Below are 22,142 nucleotides of genomic sequence, written 5' to 3' on the forward strand. Positions count from 1 at the left end.
TTTATTTCTGGAAACTCTCGACATCTGGAGAATATTTTCAAGCTATTTATGTAATCAGTGACTAGAGGTATCCCCAAAACAATCTTTCTAATATGTAACTTTTTTAGGGCAGGTGCCATAGTTTATTTTTTTTTTTATCCCTGGTGTCTATTATAGTGCCTAATATAGTAGGCACTCAGTAAATATCTATCAACTGAGGGAATAGAGGCAATACAGACAGCAGCTGTCATCATTATCTTTATAAATATTTATTGATTAATGGCTTTTACTTGGTAAGGTGCTAGAGTTCATAAAAAAGAACATCATTCTTGTTCCTTTCAAGATAAAACTTTGGAAGGATGAAGAGTTTCATTCATACAACCAATTTTTATTGAGCACTTACTATGTACTAGCATTGTACCAACACTGGGGATACAATGGCACATAAGGAAGACAAAAATCCCTGCCTTTGGGGAGCTTAGATTGAAATGAGGGTGAATACCAATAAGCAAAATGTTGCTTAAATGATTATTTTAGTGATAAGTGCTAAGGAAAAAATTAATATGGAATCTAGGATATGAAGTGGGAATGTTGAAGTATTAGATAAAATGGCTAGGGAAGTCCTCATGCAGGTGACTTTTGAAGAAAAAGATGAAGAAAGTAAAGATATGAGAAAAAAGTCATTTCTAAAACAGGAGAAGAAAGTTGAGGTGAGAACTAGCATTATGTGTGAAACGGTAGGCGTTACACTGGTTACACTTCCACATGTAGCAATGAATACCGGGTCTTACTGCCATCATACACCAGCACTTTGGGACTCATTGTATGCAGTATGTCTAGACAGCCCTGTGGTTTTAATTGATAGGAGTGCTAAGGGAATGGTTTTTAGAGTCAAGCAGAACAAAAGCGGCACTTAAACTAGTGTCAGGTGGGAGGTCACAAAGCTGCTGTAGCTTTTGCTAGTTTGAATTTGTACATCCAAATGAAAAAAGATGCTCTTAGAAAATAACTGTAATATGTAACTAGAAAAAAAAAGTAGCAGGAGAAATGAAGCAAGTGAATTTGAGAATCTGGAAGAGATTAATGAATGTTAAGTAAAAAGAAAGACAAAGGGGATCCCTGCGTGGCGCAGCGGTTTGGCGCCTGCCTTTGGCCCAGGGCGCGATCCTGGAGACCCGGGATCGAATCCCACGTCGGGCTCCCGGTGCATGGAGCCTGTGTCTCTGCCTCTCTCTCTCTCTCTCTGTGACTATCATAAATAAAAATTTTTAAAAAATAAATAGAAAAGAAAGACAAAAAAGCAGCCATACAAAGGCCCAGTAGTGATCTGGAGAGGTCCAAAATCAAAGTGGAACATGGGGCTGTGTGTGTGTGTGTGTGAGTGTGAGAGAGAGAGAGAGAGATCTGGAGAGCTCCAAAAGGAATGTGGAGCATGGCAGGGGTGTGTATGTGTGTAACTTGCGTTGGTGTGTTATGGATTGAGTCATGTGCCCTGCGAATTTAATTAAGACCCAACACCCAGTATGTTAGATTTAACCCTGGAAATAGGGTCTAGGTTACAGATACAACTAAAGATAAGGTCATACTAAAGTATGCTCGGGCCCCTAATCCATGACTGGCAGCCTTATAAAAAGGGACGCCACATTTGAACAGACATGCCATGTGAAGATTGTGGAGTTATGCCAGCACAAGCCAGGGACTTATCAGAAGCGAGGAGAGGCCTGGAAGTGATCCTTCCTTAGTGCCTTCAGAGGGAGCATGGCCCGACGCTTTCAGACTTCTAGCCTCTGGAACTGTGAGACAATCAATTTCTATTCTAAGCTGCACAGTTCATGATAGTTACAGCAGCCCTAGGAAACTCATTTAGCATGTAAGAACATTTGAAGGCAAAACCGAAAGCATCCTTATCTCCCAGAAAGGGAAAGAGGGCATAAGAGTGAGGTTGGTTGCCTGATTGGTCTTATGGATCAGAAAGGCCTAATAGCTTGCACGTCGGTAAATTGCATTTCCTTGTTTTACCAAAGCTCTTTCTTTTTAACGATCGCGTTTCACTTTTGTTTTTAGAAAGCTCACGCAAAATCTGCTCTGCTTAAGCAACTACAAGGCACTTCTGACCCGCGTGCTGGTGGTTGTACAAACGGAAGCTGATGTGACTGTAAGAGCAAGAGCGGGCACGGCTGCAGCGAGGCCAGGCGCCTTTTCTCAACGTGGAATTCACAGAGTAAGAGTTGAACGGGAGGAGCAACCTCGACTCAGGTGTGCAGGTCCCTCTCCCACAGGTGGGACCGCTGACTGCGGGCCTGTCGGTGCTGGCGTGCGGTGCCGCTGGGTGGGGAGAGCGACCCGGCTCCTACAGCTACGAGGGCTCGGGCCAGACGGGCCCCGCGGGGAACGGGAAGGCTTCCCCGGGCCTCCTCCCTCCACGTCCCGGGAGCCTGGGCCGCCGGCTGGGCGGGGCCGCCGTGGAAGGGGGCGGGGTGCAGCCGGGGCTGCCCGGGGGCGGGGGGGAGCCGAGGGCACCCTGGCTCCGTCGGTGCTGGCCGGGCGCCGGGGGGAAGGCAAGGCCGCGCTTCCGTAGAACACACTCCCCGAGGAGGCCCTGGGGCGGCCCAGCCCTGTTCGGAAGCTCTCGCGGCCGAGACGGCCCCAAGCCCCCGCTGCGCCCGCTCGCATTAGGAGGCCTCCCCGCCCCGCGCCCCGCGCCCCGCGGGCCCGCAGGCTGCTCCGAACACGGGCGTCCTCGGGTCTCGGTCTCGGTCTCCGGGGGCGCCGGCCCCGGCGGCCCGTGCACGGCAGCTCCGTCTCAGCACGTCTGCTCGGCGTCCCCGCCGCCTCCTGCGGCCCGAGCGGCCCGGCGTCTCCTCCGGGGACTTGAGCCCGCGCAGCCGGGCCGGCCCCTAAGGCACACGCGGTGGGCGAGCAAGGCAGGCGGCAGCCCTCGGGACCCCGCGTCGCAGCGCCCGGCTCCCTCCGGCGGTCGCCACCCCGCGGCTCGCGGCGGCTGCAGCGGGCCCGCCCGCACGCTCGGATCCGCCCGCCGGGGAGGGGAGGAGGAAGGGGAAGGCGCGGCGGGGCCACTGAGCATGCTCGGCCGAGGGGGCGGGCGCAGCTCGGGCCCGCTCTGCCTCCCGGGCGCCCGCCCGCCCCGCCCCGCCCCGCCCCGCCCCGCCCCGCCCCCCGCCGCTCGTCCCCGCCGCGGCCGCGCCGCCTGCAGCAGCAGCAGCAGCAGCTGCTCCTCCCCGGCGGCCGCCCCCCGCGGGTCCCTCCCTGGCTGCGGGAGAGACCGAGGTGCAGGGAGGACGCAGCGCCGCGCCGCCCGCCCCGGGGACCTTCGCCTCGCCCCGCTGGCCCCGCACCCCCCGGGAGAAACATGGGTAAGTCACCCTGCCCTCCCCGTCACCGCCTGACATTTTTCCCTTTCTCGGCGTGTTGCAGGGTGGGGAGCGTTTCTCGCGCAAAGTTGCCGGATTTCTCCAATCCGCGGGTGCAGGAGCGTGGCTCGGCCCCGGGGACAGTCGGCGCACGCGGGACGCACGGCGGCCCCGGGCCGGGAGGGTCCCGCGCGCGGGGTGGGGTCGGGCCGCGGGGCCAGACCGCCGCCGGGCTCCGGCTCCCGGGCACCGCGCGGCCGCGCCTCCCCTCCTCCATTCTTCCTGCCGAGCCGTGCCCGGGCCCCGCGGGGCCGGCCTCGCGGACTAGCATCCTCCGGCCCGTGCCCGAGCCTCCGGAGGCCGCCCGCTGCCTTCGGTCGGACCGCGCGGGGGAGACCGCTTCGCCCAACTTCCCCGTCCGGGCGACCTTTCCCCGTCGCGGGGACTGTCCCCCCCGAGGCGGGGAAGTGCGAGCAAGTAGTTTGTCTGGGCGGCGGCGCGACCTGCCCGGGGACGACTTGTGCGGGGCGGGGGGAGAGCGCCAGCCTCGGCGCTTGGCAGGTGGACCTGGCGGAGGCCGCGGGGGCGAGCGGACGGAGGGATGGAGGAGCCGCGGCCGCCGACCTGGGCCCGGGGACCGCCGCGCCCGGGGCTCCCGTGCCCTCGCCGCTGCTGTGCGGGGAAACGCGCCCGGGAACACGTTGCGGAACTCACAGGTTAGTTCTTCTTTCCCGGCCTCCCCTGCCTCGATCGACATAATCTGATTTTCAGTTCCTTTGTATGTATGGTTGATCCCAAGGAATTTGTTGGCGATGAGCTATTTAAAAGCAGATGAATTCTCTAAAATTACATATGATTCGTCTTAAATTTTTTTTTTTTTTGTCATGACATTGCTTAGGTGTGAAGTGCGGTCATTACAGAAACGCCCGATGCGTCCTGTAATTAACAGACGATTTTTCAAAGGTAGTATCGGTTTGAAGTGCCGGACTTCTGCATGCTCCTGCTTTGCTTCCACTCCTATCGTAATCTCCTCTTTTAAAATCTGCTCCATTGGCATCTGTCAACTCGGACTTTCCCCACCCCTCTGTGCAAGTTATTTTAAGCCTAAAATGAATGTGGTTCTTTCATCTGTCAATACAGTGCTCAACACGTCTAGGATTCAGTCGTGGCAATGGAGAATCTTCAAGGAAGTATCTAAATCTAGAAATGGTGTGGATGGAGCTTACCGGAAAAGCAGATGCTCCAAGCTGTTTCAGACCTTTGGTCATATATTGGGGAGAGGCTAATGTTGCAGGAGGAGGTGGTATGAATAAAAAAATGAATTATGGCCCTGAATTTTATCTTTAGTTCAGTTTCCCCCCCCCCCCTTTTAATGTACTATTGGTATTATGCTGAACCAATTTATGTAAAATTGGGTGGCCCATATGTACCTAGCTCTTTTTTTTAGGAGTAGAATTTTAAATAAATACTCAGATTATTGGACACATTGCAAAATTCCCTTGAACATACAAAAACTCTCTCCTTAATTATAGGCCACAAATATGGCTTGTGAAATACATTTACCCGTGTTTCAAGGGGAGCTAGAAAATCCATTTAAATAAAATTTTAACTTACATGTTGAGTCCGAGTCTTCTCAGTAGAAAAAATTCAATTGTTGCCATACTTATGAATAAAAATACTTTATTTAAAAATGATTGATCTTCAAATTCTTGAATGTTACTGCTTGATTTCAAAGAATGGTCAGATAGAAACCCTTCTCTCATTTGAGGTTTCTCAGATACTCTTTGATTAAACCAGTCTCTCCTCATAGTACTCTATACCTTATTGGAGGCTTTTTAGCACTTACATAATCTGCCTTATAATGGAGTTGTTTATGTGTGTGTTGTGCAGTTAGTCATCAGTTCCAGAAGATGTAAATTATGTCTGATTAATTTTTGTGTATCCCACAGTTCTTTCCACATAGTAGATATTCAATAAGTCTTTGGTGAATTCACTATTGAAGTTAAAACCTACTATTTTCCATTTGTGAACTTGAAAGTATGGGCTTTGAACATTCGGTTTGGTACTTATTATGGAGGCTTGGAGGAAATGGGAATAGAGAAGTATAATTATACTATGAGTAGTCTTCTTGGTAAAAAAAAAAAAAAAAAAAAAGTTGGGTTGTCTCAGAGATATGGATTTGGGGATAGCCTCCAGGTAAGCCATTTCCTTCTGCACTGCTGTCTTCCATGGTAAGGTGGTTTAGTGTGTGATCACCAGGACATGCAACGACATAAAATAATTGAAACCTTGTAAAGCGATTTCATCTTCTGAGCCAAAGAAGTTATAACAATTGACATATACGTAAAGGGTACCCTGATTAATGGTAGGAAAAAATCACTTTTGAAAGACTTCCCAAGAAATAAATAAGGTGATTTTAAAAAATATTCTCATGGCAGTGCTTTTTCTCTGTAAGAAAGTGAAGGAAACTTCCTATATAGTCTTATGGGCCATGGCTATAATATGTATCTTATTATACAGTCAACATATACTTAATATTTATTGAATATCAACCACGTACAATGTACTGTGGGAGGACAGAGATGAATAAAACATTCATACTTCAAGTTCCATTTAATCCTAATTGGAATGATATGATACATACGCAGATAGCTATAACGGAAGTGATAATAAATGATCTTTACATGTGTTATAGATTCAGGGCATGGAGAGAAGAAGGTTTTAGAAAAATGATGTTGTTTGAACCAAAGGTTGGTTAAACTTCTGGAAGGTAGAAATGAATGGAGACTGTTAATTAGGATGGGGGTTGGCAGGAGAGAAATGGCATAAATGGAGATATAGAGATGGGGAATACTCAAGGAATTTCAGGATATGACTAAATAGTCATCTTTGGCTGGAGCAAAAGGTAAGGTAAGAGTGAGTGACAGAGATGAAAAAGTATTTATGGGTAAAGACCAGATAGTAGAGGAACTTAAATGCCAAATTAAAGAAGTTTTTGGACTTTGACTATGGGACTATGGGACTATGAAACATTTTTAGGTAGTTAAGTGATGGATCACATCTGTGGTTTAGGAAAATTAATCTGTTAATTGAGTGAAAGATGGGTTAGATGAGAAAATAGAGAACACTTCAGAAGGTAGTTGTTGCAGTTTGGGTGAAAATATTTACTGGCTGGAACTAGACTGTGGCAATGGGAGTAGAATGTTGCAAATAAAGAACAGGATTTACTCGCCAACTAATTGAGTATGGAATTGAGAAAGGAGATGTATAGCATCGCCTGGGCAATAAAGAAAATATGGAAATATTAATATATGTTTAATCCATTGGAAGAGGAAACACGAATAGTAAGTTTTGGACCTGATGGGTTGCACTGTTTATTTTGCCATTTAGATTCTCTGCTCATTGATGACAGGGATTCTCATTAGGTTTGTTTTTGTTTTTGTTTTTTAAAGATTTTATTTATTTATTAGTGAGAGGCAGAGAGAAGGAGAGAGAGAGAGAGAAGCAGAGACACAGGCAGAGGGAGAAGCAGGCTCCATGCAGGGAGCCTGACGTGGGACTTGATCCTGGGTCTCCAGGATCAGGCCCTGAGCGGAAGGCGGCGCTAAACCACTAAGCCACCGGGCCTGCCCCTCTCATTAGGTTTTGAATACATCTCAAATAATAGTGTACGGCACATAGTAGCCATGCAGTAAACATTTGTTGACTGACTGAAACTAGGTAACAAATATTTAACAAATAGTTATTTTGACTTTTTTTTTAAAGATTTTATTTATTTATTCCTTAGAGACAGAGAGAGAGAGAGAGAGAGAGAGAGAGAGAGAGAGAGAGAGAGGCAGAGGAAGAAGCAGGCTCCATGCAGGGAGCCTGACGTGGGACTCGATCCTGGGATTCCAGGATCAGGCCCTGGGCTGAAGGCAGCCCTAAACCTCTGAGCCATGTGGCTGCCCAGTTATTTTAACTTTTAAGAGAGGATTTGAACTTGAGATCTGGAAGTTATTCATAAATCCTGAATGATATTTCAAGTTAGGTAGGAGGCAGAGAGGCAACAGAAAGAAAAAAAAGAAAATTTGTCCAAGGTAAGAATCTTGAGGAATGACCCATTGTCAGGGGAGAATGGAATGATTTGACAACTGAAAGAGACAGAAGTAGGTAGGAGTGAAACCCTAGAATTGGCATGTGGCTAGTTTCATTAAATACTGAATGGTTAATAATATCCATTGCTTCAGAACCCAGTGATAAGGACTGAGAAAAGGATCTGAATTGTGATGTGGTTTGGTTAGGATATTACCCAGGATATTTTCTAAAAAGCAGCTTTAAGAGGTGTAGTAGATATGGAGATCAGTTGTAGAGGCTGAGTAATGAGGAAGTACAAACTAAGAATTCACTATATCCCTTGACCTGTTTAAAGATCTGTAAATAAGCATAGGTTTCTTTAAACATTTTTAAAATGTTGCACTTTATATGGAGTGATACATGCTATTTTCTTGCCTGAGAATAATTTGTAATGTTACCATAGTGCTTCACAAGTCTGACATTTTTTAATGTCATTATATCCTAGTATAGTGTACTTTTTATGTTTGCAATATTTGTCATACAGATTGAGCTTAGAAATGGTTTTATAATTTTGCATAGCATTTTACATAAAGTATACTTTTTACTGATGAATGGTTTTATCACTTTTTATTTCTATTAGTCTTTGTGAATTTGGAATTCTCTAGTTATGTCTCTATACCCTTAATTCCTAGGGTTTTGTTTTTCTGTATAAATATGTATTAGCTTTATAGATCAGTCTTGTATTTTTTTCCTCTTGTATATCTAAGTTCAGGAATGATTTTACAGATCTTTTTTTTTTTTTTTTTTGCAAATTAGAATGATACAATTTTTTGGTAAACTGGCAGTCGCTAAAGTTTACTTTTTAAAAAGAGCATAGATGACAGATTGACTAGTTCAATAATTTTTCTTATGTTGGCATTACATCTTTGTTACGTTATCTGTTTTCTCCCCATGGAAGCAGGGCTAAATTCACTGTCTTTGGTAGAGTCATCTTCTGAAGTCCCTAGTACTACTATTTGGAAAGTTATAATAACCGTAATTCATTTTGAGAACTGTAGAGTTTTAACTTTCGCATTGGAATGTTGGAGCTTCTGGGTACATTTGGGGAAAATACTGTGGTTTCCCTCTACAGAGATTCCAGGTCACTGAATTTGAACTTGGCAATTCTAGCATTATTGGTGGCACCAGCAGCGACCATAAGAATTACCTAAATTTTTAATACTCAATCATCAGGAGGAATGGAGAAGGAAGACCCACTCCTTTGAGAACTTGGTGTTAATTTTTGATAATCAAATGTTCGGATAACACTAAATTGAAAATACTTTCCTAGGCATTTAACTTGGCAAATAGTTCTTGTGGAGAGAAGGGCAATAATAAACGAAGATATCAGTAAGTTATGAAGTCTGTTTTGGTTATAAAATTCTATGATTCCTTGAAACTGAACTTTGAAATATACTTAGTATCACTAATGTCTTAAATATGCTGTATTCATCCTTATATAATTAGTTTTTCTTTAGTGTTAAAAGAGTAAATGTCTACTTGAGGTAGCACTTCAAAGTTTGAAACAACCTGTTAGCTTTGTCTGACTAGACGGCCTAAATATGATTACTTATGTGAGCTAAGATATAAATGCTGGATTTAAATTACAGAGTAATGTCATTCTCTCAATACATCTATTTATGCAACTTTTGTTGCTAGAAGCATTCCAGGAGTTAAAAGTGAGAATTAGGACAGCCTGGGTGGCTCAGCGGTTTACTGCTGCCTTCAGTCCAGGGTGTGATCCTGGAGACCCGGGATCGAGTCCCACGTCCGGCTCCCTGCATGGAGCCTGCTTCTCCCTTTGCCTGTGTCTCAGTCCCCTCCCCCCGCCGTGTGTGTCTCTCATGAATAAATAAATAAAACCTTAAAAAGATAAAAATAAAAGTGAGAATTAGGGTAGTGGTAAATGGAAGTGGTTAAATTGAGCTGCTAGCTGTGATTGGCTCTGCTTACAAACTCCAAAGTCCTTCTAACTTTTTGTACACAAAATGAATTATTTCCATATGAGGTGTATATCTGGTATCTTCTCTGAGGCTGTTTTTGCTTAATTTTGTCCATATTTATGACTTCAACTACTAACTATATGCTACTAGTGCCTATATTATATATATATGTGTGTGTGTATATATATACATATGTATATTTATAAATATGTTTTGCTAAATTTATATGCTTGCATATACTATATGCATACACATAAGTATTTTATTAAATATGTAGGTATGTGTATTTGATAAAATAGTTTATTATATATGTTATATATTTTATATAATGTAGGTACTATGTATAATGTTTGGGCTATATGTAGGCAATATGTATAATACATGTATGGCCTATAATATCTGTAGGCATATATATAATATATGTATGGGCTATTTTTTTATCTAGGAGATTATTAAACATCTCTATATCCATAGTTAATTCAAATTAATTCAGTTCAAAACCAAATTCATTGTGCAGTTTTTAATGATAATAACTAGAGGTGTGATGGTTATGTTCAACCAAAAGCCCTTCTCTAATAAAGCCTGGATTTGTGGTGGTTGTTGATATCTTATGAATGCATAGTTGGGAAGAGATGAATTGCAGCACATCAGTATATAGTAGATCCACCATATAGATATAATAACCTTATGAGCACAGATAACAGTAAAATATAGTGAAATAATTAAGTAGTAAAGAGTTTTGAGTATTAATACCTTTGATTTAACATAACTTATTTAGGTTTATAAAATTTAATTTTTAGTAATGGCTGTTTTAATAATTGCCTCATAAAATTCCTAAAAATTTAATAATCATGTTTCTTGGGCTGGTACAAAGGAGTTTTAGTACACCATTGAATGAATAATTACCATTTATTATCATTTAATAAGAATTATTGATGTTAATTATGCTAAGCTTTACATTTTTTCATATTTTTAAAATTTTTAATTTTTTCAACAATTCTATGAAGTAAGTGACACTATTCCCATTTTATTGATTCAAAGAATTAAATAATTCATCCAGGGGGAGAGAACTAAGTCTTTAAAATCTTATTTTAGAGCAGTGATTCTCAAACTCTAGCTTACTTAAGAATCCACTAGTGTTTATTTAAAAAAAAAATTACTACGCCCACCCTCAGAAATTTTGATTTAGTAGATGTTGGGTGGGCTGAGAATTTGCATTGTCAAGACATTGGCAGATGATGTTGCACTTTCAGTAGCATCACCGTAGAGCATGGGTCTGCAGACTTTTTACATAAAGGGCCAGATGGTAAGTATTTTAGGCTTTGCAGGCTAAAAGGCAAAATCAAAGATATTCCATAGATAATAGAGAAATATATGATGAAAGAAAACAAATGTCCACAAATATTTTGTTGACTAAATTCAAAATACAACACTAATTGAACATAAGTTATTGCAATACAGATATACTAATAACAATATTTTAATTCTGTTTTTGAGATAGAATTTCATTTAATTGGGATTCAGAGTTACCTTGTCATCAGAATTGATCCAGATGTTCATTTGTTAATGCAGATCTGTAACGTGATTTAATGGATTTTGTTTTCGAAACATAGACATTGCCAAATACTGTAATCAGTCCATGAGGATATGATTTTATTAATGAGCATGTTCATTTCTATGGAATGAATTTATAGAATTCTTTTGGATTCTACTCTTGATATTTGCTACTTAGCATGCTACTACATTATGGATTAACCACTTAAAATAGAAAGGTGGGGGGGATCCCTGGGTGGCTCAGCAGTTTGGTGCCTGCCTCTGGCCCAGGATGCGATCCTGGAGTCCCAGGATCCAGTTCCGCGTTGGGCTCCCGGCATGGAGCCTGCTTCTCTCTCTCTCTCTGTGTCTATCATGAATTTAAAAAAAAAAAAAAATCTTTAAAATAGAAAGGTGGAAGCTTCTCAGTTGCTTAGTTAAGTGGATTTTCTTGTGTAAATTTTCTTTTGGATCTGAAGTGAAGTCTGAAAAACCCTGCTATAACCATGGTTTGAGCTTGTAAAATATATCTGTTGCAAATTTGTATATGCCTGGAGGTCTCTTATTTTAACATTTGACAGTACCAGAAGCTTATACAGTAGATTGATGGTTACTTGTGTTTCCAACAATGTTGTCAAAATGACAGCATAGTTAAGTTCCTCATATAAGCCCTATTTTGCCTTGATTTTCGGGTCAAATTCTAGGAAACATCAAATCTGCAGCAAATCTAACTTCCAGAGGCATTCATTGTTTGTTAATAGTGGTTAAAGGCATTTCTTTTTATTCCCCCAGAAATTTCATCTCACCTTTGAACTAAAAAATCAAAATCAAACTCTACCATTGCTGAGCTATTAAACTGTTGTGTGATAAGGCTGGTCAGGGTATTTAGCTTCTTCTTATCAACGTACACAGAACTGATGATGCTTATTACATCTATGAGAGTGAATGAAGTTGATACCACTGGTTCAGGAATACATGATAGTTTGAAATACTTTCTTGATAAAATGCCTCCTGATGAATAATGTAATGAAGAACCATTGGCTTTAAATATCTCACATTTTCACAAACTTGGTAAGTTTGTTCAGCTAAACCTTTTTTTCTTTCTTTCTTTCTTTCTTTCTTTCTTTCTTTCTTTCTTTCTTTCTTTCTTTCTTTCTTTCTTTTTTTTTTTTTGGATTTTATTTATTCATTTGACAAAGAGAGAGAGAACACAAGCAGGGGGAACAGCAGGCAGAGAGAAAGGGAGAAGCAGGCTCCCGCTAAGCAGGGAGCCTATAGGAGGCTTGATCCCAGACACTGGGATCATGACCTGAGCCGAAGACAGATGCTTAACCAACTGAGCCACCCGGGTGCCTGCTAAGCCTTTTTCTGTTCCTCACATTTTTATCGCCATCAGCTGTAATACATCTTAGCAGATTCCACTTCAGGTTGTATTGAATCTCAATTTTGAAAATAAACTCGCCTATTGTGATTCTATGCAGACTCTTCATAGAGGCTAATTCTTTAGTTGCTTCATGCTCCGTGTCAGTGTTCTGAAAATAACATTAATCAGTATCACTAATATCTATCAACTTATCAAGAACCAATGAAAACTTTACAAAATCATTTGCCTTGTTTTTTAGTAGAGTATTGATATTGCTCCCAATATCCTTACCTCTTCAAGTAGTTATCATCACAGAATGGCTACTCTCAAACAATCCCTACCACCACCCATGAAATATTTCTTTGGCTGTTGTAGTCAAAACACAATTTAGCTCACCATGAGTAAACAGCTTTCCTGCTTGGTTAATAAGTGAGCCACTCAGGAACTTAGTTTGTAGCTTCATTTTCATTTTTTACTTAATTAATTAATTTATTTTTAAGATTTTATTTATTTGAGAGAGAGTGAGTGAGAGCATCCACCAGCAGGGGGAGGGGCAAAGAGAGAGGGAGAAATAGACTCCCTGCTGAGCAGGGAGCCCTAAATGGCTTGATCCCTTGACCCCAGGATCATGACCTGAGAGGAAGGCAGATGCTCAACTGACAGCCACGCAGGGTTCCCTCATTTTTTATTTTTGTAAAGAAATTCAGCTTTGATGAGCTACTGTATTTTATATTTTCTAATTTCTCTGACAATTACTTTCCTATGAATTGTGAATATGATGAATGTTTAGTCTGGTAGTATAGGTGTAGTATTTTTCTAACATAGCTATAGTGTCATTGCATGATATATTTGTTTGCTATCTAATTCAATAACAAGATAGTCCCCACACCACTTACATGCCTTAAAAACATGACATTTAAAGTATATGTTTCCTGTTTTGATTTAATGGTCAAAATGGAATGTTGTAATATGACAATACCCATGGCACTCAAAACAATGGACAGCCATAACTGTGCAGCTGCAATTTGTAGTACATCAAACAGCAGTATAAACTGATGAAGGCACTACGTATGGTTTCTGTCTCCCCTACTCAACTGCTATCATAACGTGAACACGGGTATAAACAATAAAGGAGTGAGTTACATTCCAATAAAACTTTGTTTATGGACACTAACGTTTGAATTTCATACAATTTGCACATCATGAAATATATTTCTTTTTGATTTTATTCAATAATTTACAAATGTAAAACTGTTTTACCCTTGGATGATACAAAATCAAGAGATGGACCATAGTTTACCTATTTCTACTGTAGAGTAATACTATACTACGTTACCTTTACCCAAGACTTTTTCTCCCTTTGAATTCCCTAGCTCAGTGAATGGTATCACCATCCATCCAGTCAGTCATCTCTGAAATCTCGTCATTCTGTTTCTAGTATCTGTTGGGTTCCCTAAGTTCTTACAATTCTACTTCTTTGAATCAACCCTCTCCTCTTCTCTCTACTGTAAACACTACCAATTCAGCGTTTTATCACCCCTTCTTGAGACCATTTCACTATTCTGTAACAGATGTTCTTTCCCCTAGCATTTCCCTTCTTAACCAGTTTTTACATGCTGCTAGAGTACTCTATTTAAAAGATGAATCTGATCATTTCACTCCTTAGATATATATTTTTAATAGCTTCCCAATACATATAGCAGGGTTCCCAAAGTCAAATGAAGAAACTCTGTGATTAAGGAGGGTTAAATGGCAATCTTTTGACACAGGGGTACTTCCCCACCCCACTGCATATTAAATTTAAAGGAATATTTTTTTATTTCCATAAAAATGTATGCTTTCATTTTTTTTTCTTGAAAAATGTCTTTAATTTTCTCACTTTTGGTAAAAGACAAAGGTGACAAAAATATTTCTCTACTATAATAAGAATAGTAGTGAAAGCATGATGAATGGCAACTAACATTGGGTCTCAGTGTGGAGATACAACAGGGAATGATGGGACTATGGCAAACTACAGGGTATGTGCCTAACCTAAAAAGACGTTCCCTACTTAGCTACAATCATTTTTGCCATGTAGGAAAAAACGGTGTCGTTTTGGAGCTAACATGGGACACATACAGAAGACTCAGGCTCTTTAGGCCACTCACCAGCCAATCTAGGTTTTTTGTTTTGTTTTGTTTTGTTTTTCCAAGGGAAAAGGAAGGCAGGGTGGGGGGGGAGACAGGTTTAACTCATGTGAAAGAAATAATTCAGGTTATAGACCAGGAATCCCCATTGTGGGGGAATAGGTCAGAGAATACCAAACATGTCAAATATTAACTTATTTATTATTTACTAAATTAGGGGCCAAGCTTAAGCCAGATTTGGGGACTTTTAAAAGAAACCAGAAATTAGATTTTTGTCCTGATACAGTTGACCCTTGAACAGCATGGAAGTTAGTGTCATGGACCTCCCACACAGTCAAAAATTCACATGTAATGTTTGGTTCTCCTGAAAACTTAGTTACTAATAACCTACTGTTGACTGGAAACCTTACTGAGAATGGTCAGTTAACACATATTTTGTATATTGTATGTATTATGTACCATATTCTTATGATAAAGTAAGCTAGAGAAACTAAAATGTTATTAAGAACATCATTAAGGAAGAGAAAATACATTTATAGTTTATTATTTATTTATTTATTTATTTATTTATTTATTTATTTATAGTGCTGTACTTATTGAAAAAAAACCCATGTATAAATAGACTTGTGTGGCTCAATTCTGTGTTGTTCAAAGGTTGACTAGATTTAAGATTGTTCATGGTTTTGAGAATTGTAATATCCAGGTCCTCAAACAGTGACACCATGGCTCTGCCTCTTTCTGTCCAGGGTAGAGAACACTGGTCAGAACCTCAGGTCGGTGAGGTTAAGAAGCATGTCCAGGTTCACACATTGAATTAGGGGTAGTATCAGATCTAGAATCTTGGTTTCCTAATCCTGTATTAGTGTTTTGTTCATTATACTAGGCCAGCTCCAATTTGTTAATGAATAAAAAAAGTGCATCTATACATATCCACAAACACAACACCTACACACATACAGACAAATTAACATCAAGGATTCACTCAAGTAAGTAGGTTAATGGAAAACTTGCTTTTCTAATGTTTCTACTACTAGAGTCTAGGCCCTCATCTCCTCATTCCTATACTGCTGAGACCATTTCTTACTTGTCCTCCCTAATAGTAGAGTCTTTGCTCTTCAGTCTTTTCTACATGCTACCACCAGATTAATCCTTTTAAAAAGATACTGCATCAATTATATCATTCTCAAGAATCTTTTTTTTTTCTCAAGAATCTAATACTGCTTCAACTGCCTATCATACTGAGTCTAAACTCTACTTAGCTTTCAGAATCCATAGAATTCTGCTACCTCTCTTAAATTTCTCATTCTTTCTGAAATACATCTTCCTTTGATAATCACTGACCCTGAAATATTCTTCATCAGTGATTATGCCAGTATATCTTTGTTCATGTTATCCTTCCTCCCCCAATAGCTTCTTTCCTCTGTTCTTATTCATTCTTCATAATCTAGCTCATGGAGACTACTTCTAACCTCACTTACCAATCTCTCCTTTCTCTGGATACCTCTCACTTCTTGGACTCCTATATCACATTCAGTAATATCAGTTAGTTACCCAGTGTTTCATACTTCTTGCTGGCATTCAGTAATACTTGTTTGTTCATATCATAGAGTTACTATGGACTTAGATCAGTCTTCTTATTTAGCAGCATCATCCTATAGTGATTATAGGCATATTTATAATAGAGTTTGTAAACCAGCAGCCAAGGGGCCAAGTATACTTTGCAGATGGATTTTGTTAGGGAAGTTTTAGAAATTGGAATTGCTTGTCAACATTTAAATATCAGGACGTTTTGATAGAAATCCATTTTGTGAATTTTTCTTGAAAGACTAAAAATTTAGGATCCCTGAGCCTGCATTCCTATTCATGACAGTTAATGATAGTTGTTCTTAGGCAGGGTATGAGGTCCCCAGTTTCTGTACTTCTTCCTGTTATCTTCAGTCCTACAAACTTCACTCAGTATTCTGTCTGGCTCTAGAAGGTATTTATCTGTTTATTTTTATTTTATATTTTAGGTTTATTTGAGTATAATTAACACACAGTGTTAACATTAGTTTCAGGTGTAGAACATTGTGATTTAGCATCTCTATATGTTATGCTCTGCTCATCACAAGTGTAGCTACCATCTGTCACCATACAATGCTATTTACAATATTATTGTCTATATTCCCTATTCTGTGCTTTTTAGTTCCATGATTTTTTTCATTCCGTAACTGAAAACCTATATCTCCCACTCCCCTTTGCCCATTTTTCCCATACCCCTTTCATCTGACAACTATCATTTTGTTTTCTGTATTTATAGGTCTGAGTCTGCTTTTGTTGTTGTTAAGATTTTTTGTTTTTAAGATTTTACATATAAGTAAAATCACATTGTATTTGTCTTTTTCAATCTGATTTAATTCACTTAGCTTAATACCTTCTGGGTCCATCCATGTTGTCACAAATGGCAAGATCTCCTCTTTTTTATGGCTGCATTATACTTGTGTGTGTCTGTGCACACACACCACATCTTCCTTATCCATTCATCTATCCATGGGCTCTTAGGTTGCTTCCATATCTTGTCTATTGTAAATACTGCTGCAATAAACATAGGGGTGCATATATCTTTTCAAATTAATGTTTTTGTTTTCTTTAGGTGAATACACAGAGTAGAATTATTGGATTTTATGGTATTTCTATTTGTAATTTTTGGAAGAACCTCCGTAGTGTTTTCCACAGTGATTGTACCAGTTTATATTCCCACCAACATTGCACAAGGGTTCTTTTTTTCTCTGTATCCTTGCCAACACTTCTCCCATTCGGTAGGTTGTCTTTTTGTTTTGTTGATAGTTTCCTTTGCTGTGTAAAAACTTTTTATTTTGATGTAGTCCCAATAGTTTATTTTTGCTTTTGTTACCCTTGTCTTAGAAGACATATCTACAAAAATGTTGCTATAGTCAATATCAAAGATATTATTCTTCATGCTATCTTCTAGGGCTTTTATGGTTTCAGGTCTCATGTTTAGGTCTTTAATGAATTTTGAGTTTATTTTTGTGTATGGGTTAGTGCTCTAGTTTCATTCTTTTGCATATAGTTGTCCAGTTTCCCCAGCATTATTTATTGAAAAGACTGTTTTTTCCTCATTGTATGCTCTTTCCTCTTTTGTCATAGATTGACTATATAATATATAATATATAATATGTAACATATATAGCACATAATATTAACTGACTATATCATAGATTTATTTCTGGGCTTTGTAGTCTTTTACATTGATCTATTTTTATGCCAGTACCATACTGTTTTGGTTAATGCAGCTTTTTTTTTTTTTTAAGATTTTATTTATTCATGAGAGTCACAGAGAGAGAGAGAGAGAGAGTGAGAGAGAAAGAGAGAGAGAGGCAGAGGGAGAAGCAGGCTCCATGCAGGGAGCCTGACATGGGACACAATTCCAAGTCTCCAGGATCCCGCCCTGGGCTAAAGACAGCGCTAAACCGCTGAGCCACCTGGGCTGCCCATGGTTAATGCAGCTTTGTAGTATATTAGAAATCTGGGATTATGATACCTCCAGGTTTGTTCTTTCTCAAGATTACTTTGGCTATTCAGTCTTTTGTTCCACTAATTTGAGGATAATTTTTCTAATTCTATTAAAAATGCTGTTGGTATTCTGATAGAGATTATATTGAATCTGTAGATTGTTTTCGGTAGTATGGATATTTTGACAATATTCTTCCATTCCACGAGCATGGGTTATCTTTCCATTTGTCTGTGTCATCTTCAGTTTCTTCTGTCAGTGCTTTATAGTTTTCAGAATACAGATCTTTCACTCCCTTGGTTAAGTTTATTCCTAAGTATTTTGTTGTTTTTGGTGCAATTATAAATAGAATTGTTTTTTAAATTTCTTTTTCTGCAACTTTGTTACTAGTATATAGAAACGCTACCAGTTTCTGGGTATTAATTTTGTGTTTTATAGCTTATTCATTTATTGCTTCTATTACTTTTATTCCCTTGTTACTGTTACTTCATTTATTCTATTTTATTCATTTATTACTTCTCTTTATTTTTTATTTCATTTGTTTATTTGCCTATTCATTTATTACTTCTATTACTTTTTTGGTCTTTAAGGTTTTTTATGTATAGTATGTCATCTTTGAATACTGACAGTTTAATTTTTCCTTTACCAAGATGGATACTGTTTATTTTTTCTTGTCTGGTTAACTGTGGCTAGGACTTCAGTACTATGTTGAATAAAAGTGGCAGGTATATATTGATTCTTGTCTTGTTCCTAACTTCAGAGGGAAAGCTTTCAATTTTTCACCATTGGGTATGATTTACCTTACCTGTAGGTTTTTCATATATGGTCTTTTTTTTTTTTAGTAGGCTCCACAGTGTGGAGCCCACTGTAGGGCTCGAATTCACAACTGTGAGATCAAGACCTGAGCTAAGATCAAGAGTCAGACACTCAACCTACTGAACCACCCAGATACACCCCCATATATGGCCTTTATTATGTTGACGTTTCAACCAAGTGGGGTTGAAAGTTTTTATCTGAATGGATGTTGAATTTGTCAAATGCTTTTTCTGCATCTATTGAGATGATCATGTGATTTTAATCTTTTGCTAATGTAGTATATGTCTCTTAGGTATTTGAATTTGCAATCTCTGAAATTTCTGTTAACTCTTTAGTAATTCAAAAGCTGTAATTATAATTGAAATAGTGGTAAAATGGAACTTATATTACTCTTTGAACATGAATAAATTTATTTTAAAAATTAAATGATTATTGCAAAAATTAAGTCATATAAGAGCAAAGTTAACTACCTGTGATATATATATTCTCATCAATCATAAGTTAAACCAAATCTGTAATTGAGCAGAATGATACAAAAAAATCAAAGAGCTAGAGGGTAGAATCTCTCCTTTTTCATAAAGTAATTCTGTAGTATAGCTTTTGTCAAGTTACTTAAGTTCTTTAAATCCCCATTTCATCGTATCCTTGAAGTAGTACATTATTATTGAATAAGAACAAATAATAGATTTCAAATAAAAAATGGAAGGGAGAAAGAGCTCATTTCCTAGAGAAATAATACAAATTATAATATGGAAACCTGCACACTCAGTTACTTAATAAAGACTGACCAGCTCCCAAATCGAGACATTTTATTTTTTTCCCCCTTTTTGAGGTGGGGGGAATGATGGTGCCTTTCTAGGGAAAATGATGGTATGGCATTTTTAGAGTCATCAAAGTGCAGTAGGGCTGCTAGATTGTTTCTAGAAAACATTATTTTCTTATATATATTTAATAGCATTTTCTAACATACAAGGATTATGTAAAGTTTAAATAATTATGTTTAAAACATAATTTGTAAGTGAATTATGTTTAAAACATGATTGTTGGGATCCCTGGGTGGCACAGCGGTTTGGTGCCTGCCTTTGGCCCAGGGCGCAATTCTGGAGACCTGGGATCGAATCCCACGTCGGGCTCCTGGTGCGTGGAGCCTGCTTCTCTCTCTGCCTGTGTCTCTGCCTCTCTCTCTCTCTCTGTGTGACTATCATAAAAAAACAAACAAACAAACAAACAAACAAAAAACCGTGATTGTTTAAAACAATTATGTAAAGTGAATTACATAAAATTCTACAAGTCAGATTTTAAATTATGTAAAAAAGAATTACATAAGATTATATAAAATAATTTCAAATAACTAACTTATGGGTGGGGGTTTTGTTTTTATAGTCTGAAAAAACCAAGCAGGAATCATTGAACTTTAACAGAAAAGTATTTTCAAAACTGTGAGCTCACACCATCGAAGATGTTTTTAACAAGAAATTTGTCAAGAATTAAAAACTACGTCCTTTAGTTCTAATGAAAAATGTTCCATTTTGAAGATTCTTCAAGTAACTCCATTATAAAAGATGAGATTGGTCATTATAAAGAAACAAAACTTACACTGAAATATTTGTTTTACAGAAATATGTTATTTTATCTTTAAAATTATATAATTCGCTTCAAAAACAAAACCAATTACAATAAAGACAGAAATTTTATATCAGCTAATTAACTTAAATTCCTTTTAATTACAAGAATGCATTTTTGAGAAGAGTGGTGTGAAGCTCCAAGAAAGAATAACTGCTCACTGGCTTATATGGTTTGTGTAAAACATCATCGGTCGGATCAGAAACACAAGACTATCATGTTACGCATTACAGAAAGTGATAAGTAATGCAAGCAGTGACGATTTCTGCTTTTGAAACCTTGACCTCTAACTGGAAGATAATAACATAAAAGAAATGACTAATAGAAACAGATAAGAGTATATAATTGGGATTCTTTAAAGGGAAAACAGAGCCCTAAGAATTTAAGTAAGAGAAAATCATATTTACCGTTTCGGCATCAGTATAGCTTCTCAGGAATATAAGAGTGCTCATTACTTGCAATGACCTAGAAATTTTTTCTTAGAATTTATTTATCTATTTAAACATTTCATGAAAGCAAGAGTATGTACCAAACATTGGTACTGCCCTTGAGATACTATGACAGAGGCTGACCCTGGTACATTTCATTGTAATTTCATCTCCTCTCCTCTCTTCTCTCTTCTTTCCTCTCCCTTCCCTTCCCTTCCCTTCCCTTCCCTTCCCTTCCCTTCCCTTCCCTTTCCCTTTCCCTTTCCCTTTCCCTTCCCTTTCCCTTCCCTTTCCCTTCCCTTTCCCTTCCCTTTCCCTTCCCTTCCCTTCCTTCCTTCCTTTCTTTCTTTTTGGGGATACACATTCACCTACATAGATAGTTGTTAGCTAGTACAACTACCTAACATGGTTGGGTTATAAATTCATTCTTGAAGGGTTTACATCAATATAAAGCAAGATACAGGTAGTCCTTACTTTGCACAGCTCTGACTTTCACAAAATTTCCAGTGAGTTTCATTTAACATGTGTGGACTGCCTGTTCAGTGGCAAGAACCTAGATGTTGAAGACACACATGTATAGATTTATCCCACCTTTGGTGCTTTTCTTTCTAGGCAAATTACTCAGCTTCCAAATTCAACTTTTTTTCATCCATTAAAATATGGGTAATAATAATAACACCTATTTCATAAGGTAGTGGTAAATATTAATAAATAATAACCATATAAATATTAATTTCTCTTTCCAAAGGTGAGAACATAGTCACTTTTTGGGGAACTGTATCTTGTGTTCAGTGGTAAAACTAATCAAAGGATCTAATGCTGTTGGTTGTATTATTTTAACCAAATCAGTGTAGTGAATATTAGGTTATAGCAGATTATGTTTTCCAGTGATGGCCACAACACTACCTCTTGCCCCTCACATATTCTTCTAGAACTTGCCATTCCCCCAATGAAAGTTGGGGAGTTCTCTTACTGTTGAATATGAACACGCTTGTGATTCACTTGTAACCAATAGAATGCACCAGAAGTGCTGTGTCATTACCTAGGTTTGGTAGTAAAACAAAGCGTTTGCTTCCCTTGTTTTTGGGAATACTGGCTTGCTTGGAGCTCTGAAAAGTCTGAGCCTGTAGCTGCCATTCTCTGAGGAAGTCAGGCCATGTGGAGGGGCCTCAGATCTCAGGTGTAATAGCTTTCAAGTCTTTTCAAGCCAGAACCATCAGATGATTCAGATAATGCCAGCCCCTGCTATGTAGTCACTCTCAGAGATACAGCCTTACCTTTGCAACTCTATATTGAGGCTCGAGACCTTGTGGAACAGGGGCAAACCATCCTCAGTGTGCCCTCTGTGAATTCC

The 22,142-nt window shown here is 39.2% G+C and overlaps 1 protein-coding gene across 6 annotated transcripts in view; it reads left to right on the forward strand.

Moving 5' to 3' along the window:
* The first annotated feature begins 3,228 nt into the window (after positions 1–3,228).
* RAP1GDS1 (Rap1 GTPase-GDP dissociation stimulator 1) overlaps positions 3,229–22,142 on the forward strand; it is a 152,188-nt gene continuing 133,274 nt past the window's right edge. For 2 of the 6 annotated variants that reach the window (XM_041758846.1, XM_041758848.1), the window contains exon 1: positions 3,835–4,066. In XM_041758846.1, the coding sequence (XP_041614780.1) occupies positions 3,952–4,066 (115 nt within the window). In that variant the 5' untranslated portion in view covers positions 3,835–3,951. Of the gene's footprint in view, positions 3,354–3,833; positions 4,067–22,142 lie in introns of those variants that run through there. The other 4 variants (XM_041758850.1, XM_041758849.1, XM_041758847.1 and 1 more) reach the window with 4 other exon arrangements.

Source organism: Vulpes lagopus, chromosome 6, assembly GCF_018345385.1.
Source record: "Vulpes lagopus strain Blue_001 chromosome 6, ASM1834538v1, whole genome shotgun sequence".
In the NCBI taxonomy this organism is placed as follows: domain Eukaryota; kingdom Metazoa; phylum Chordata; class Mammalia; order Carnivora; family Canidae; genus Vulpes; species Vulpes lagopus.